Source organism: Anopheles bellator, chromosome 2 (assembly GCF_943735745.2).
Source record: "Anopheles bellator chromosome 2, idAnoBellAS_SP24_06.2, whole genome shotgun sequence".
In the NCBI taxonomy this organism is placed as follows: Eukaryota; Metazoa; Arthropoda; class Insecta; order Diptera; family Culicidae; genus Anopheles; species Anopheles bellator.
The window spans coordinates 9,088,588-9,089,558 of record NC_071286.1 but is presented as its reverse complement, the minus strand read 5'-3'; the positions used below and the strand labels follow the sequence as shown (position 1 = coordinate 9,089,558).

The window sequence follows — 971 nt, the reverse complement described above, 5'->3', positions numbered from 1 at the left end:
GCAGCCCCAAACGAACGGTGGTGCCAAGGAAACGGACAAAGAAGTGAGCCAGATGGAGTCGGTAGTGTAACGCACGCAAGCAGCATGTAGTCGGGTCGGTTGGTCGGTGGGCCGGGTGAGATGATGTTCCAGTGTGCCAGAGACGCCAACCGGCGGTGGGTTTTCTAGTAGTGCGCGGCTCCACGACGTCCATTAGTGGAGTTGAACGCTGTTTCCGCCATCATATTGCTCCCGTACGCGGTTTGCTTCGAGCTCTATTGCCAATTCCGTTCGCGCTCAGTAGCAGTGGTAGAGTAGTCGAATCTGATCTGGTGAAGAGAGGAATCTTATGGCACAACCGTGTTACAAGGGAGGTTCATGGGTAAAAAAAGGGAAACGGGAAACGGTTTCTGCCGAACGATTCCCGGAGTCCCGCTTTTCATCCAGCTAGTGTTAGACTTACATGATTACATCTTATGAAGAAATTGTTTTGATTATGTTATTTTTAATTGAAACATGTATGTTTTATGTAGCCGCGAGCGAGCCTAGTGCGGGACGAGGGTCGCACTTACGTTTATACGTAGTATAATGAAAGAAACGCGTAAGAAATGCAAAGAACCAATGCTATTCTGCCTAGGAAGTAAAATGAGTAACAGTATGTGAGCCGAGCGAGGAACGAAAACTACCGGCGATAGAACCCGTAGATTTTAACAAACTATAGAACTTGTGTCTAATGGATGAGAATGAATGGAAACACTGTGTAGTGCGTCGCAGAGCGCGCGATTATTATGATGATAATGTAAAAAAAAACGAATCGCAGATACATGTGCGGCTTAGAACCAGCGGCAAAGTGACTATTTTACTTTAGAGTTGTTTCGTTAACGTGTATTTTGTTATGCTTATAATTTCTTTCTACACAAATTTTCACGCACATTCACCTTTCCTCTTTCTCAGTGCGGTTTTATTTCTTCGTTTTGCTTCTCTTTTAGAAC

General features: G+C 45.0%; 1 protein-coding gene across 1 annotated transcript in view; it reads left to right on the top strand.

Moving 5' to 3' along the window:
- The window catches only part of LOC131212438 (monocarboxylate transporter 9), an 11,153-nt gene extending 11,083 nt beyond the window's left edge, over positions 1 to 70 (top strand). The window contains exon 10 of the mRNA XM_058206301.1: positions 5 to 70. Within this exon, the coding sequence (XP_058062284.1) occupies positions 5 to 70 (66 nt within the window). The remainder of the gene's footprint in view (positions 1 to 4) is intronic.
- The last annotated feature ends 901 nt before the right edge of the window (positions 71 to 971 follow it).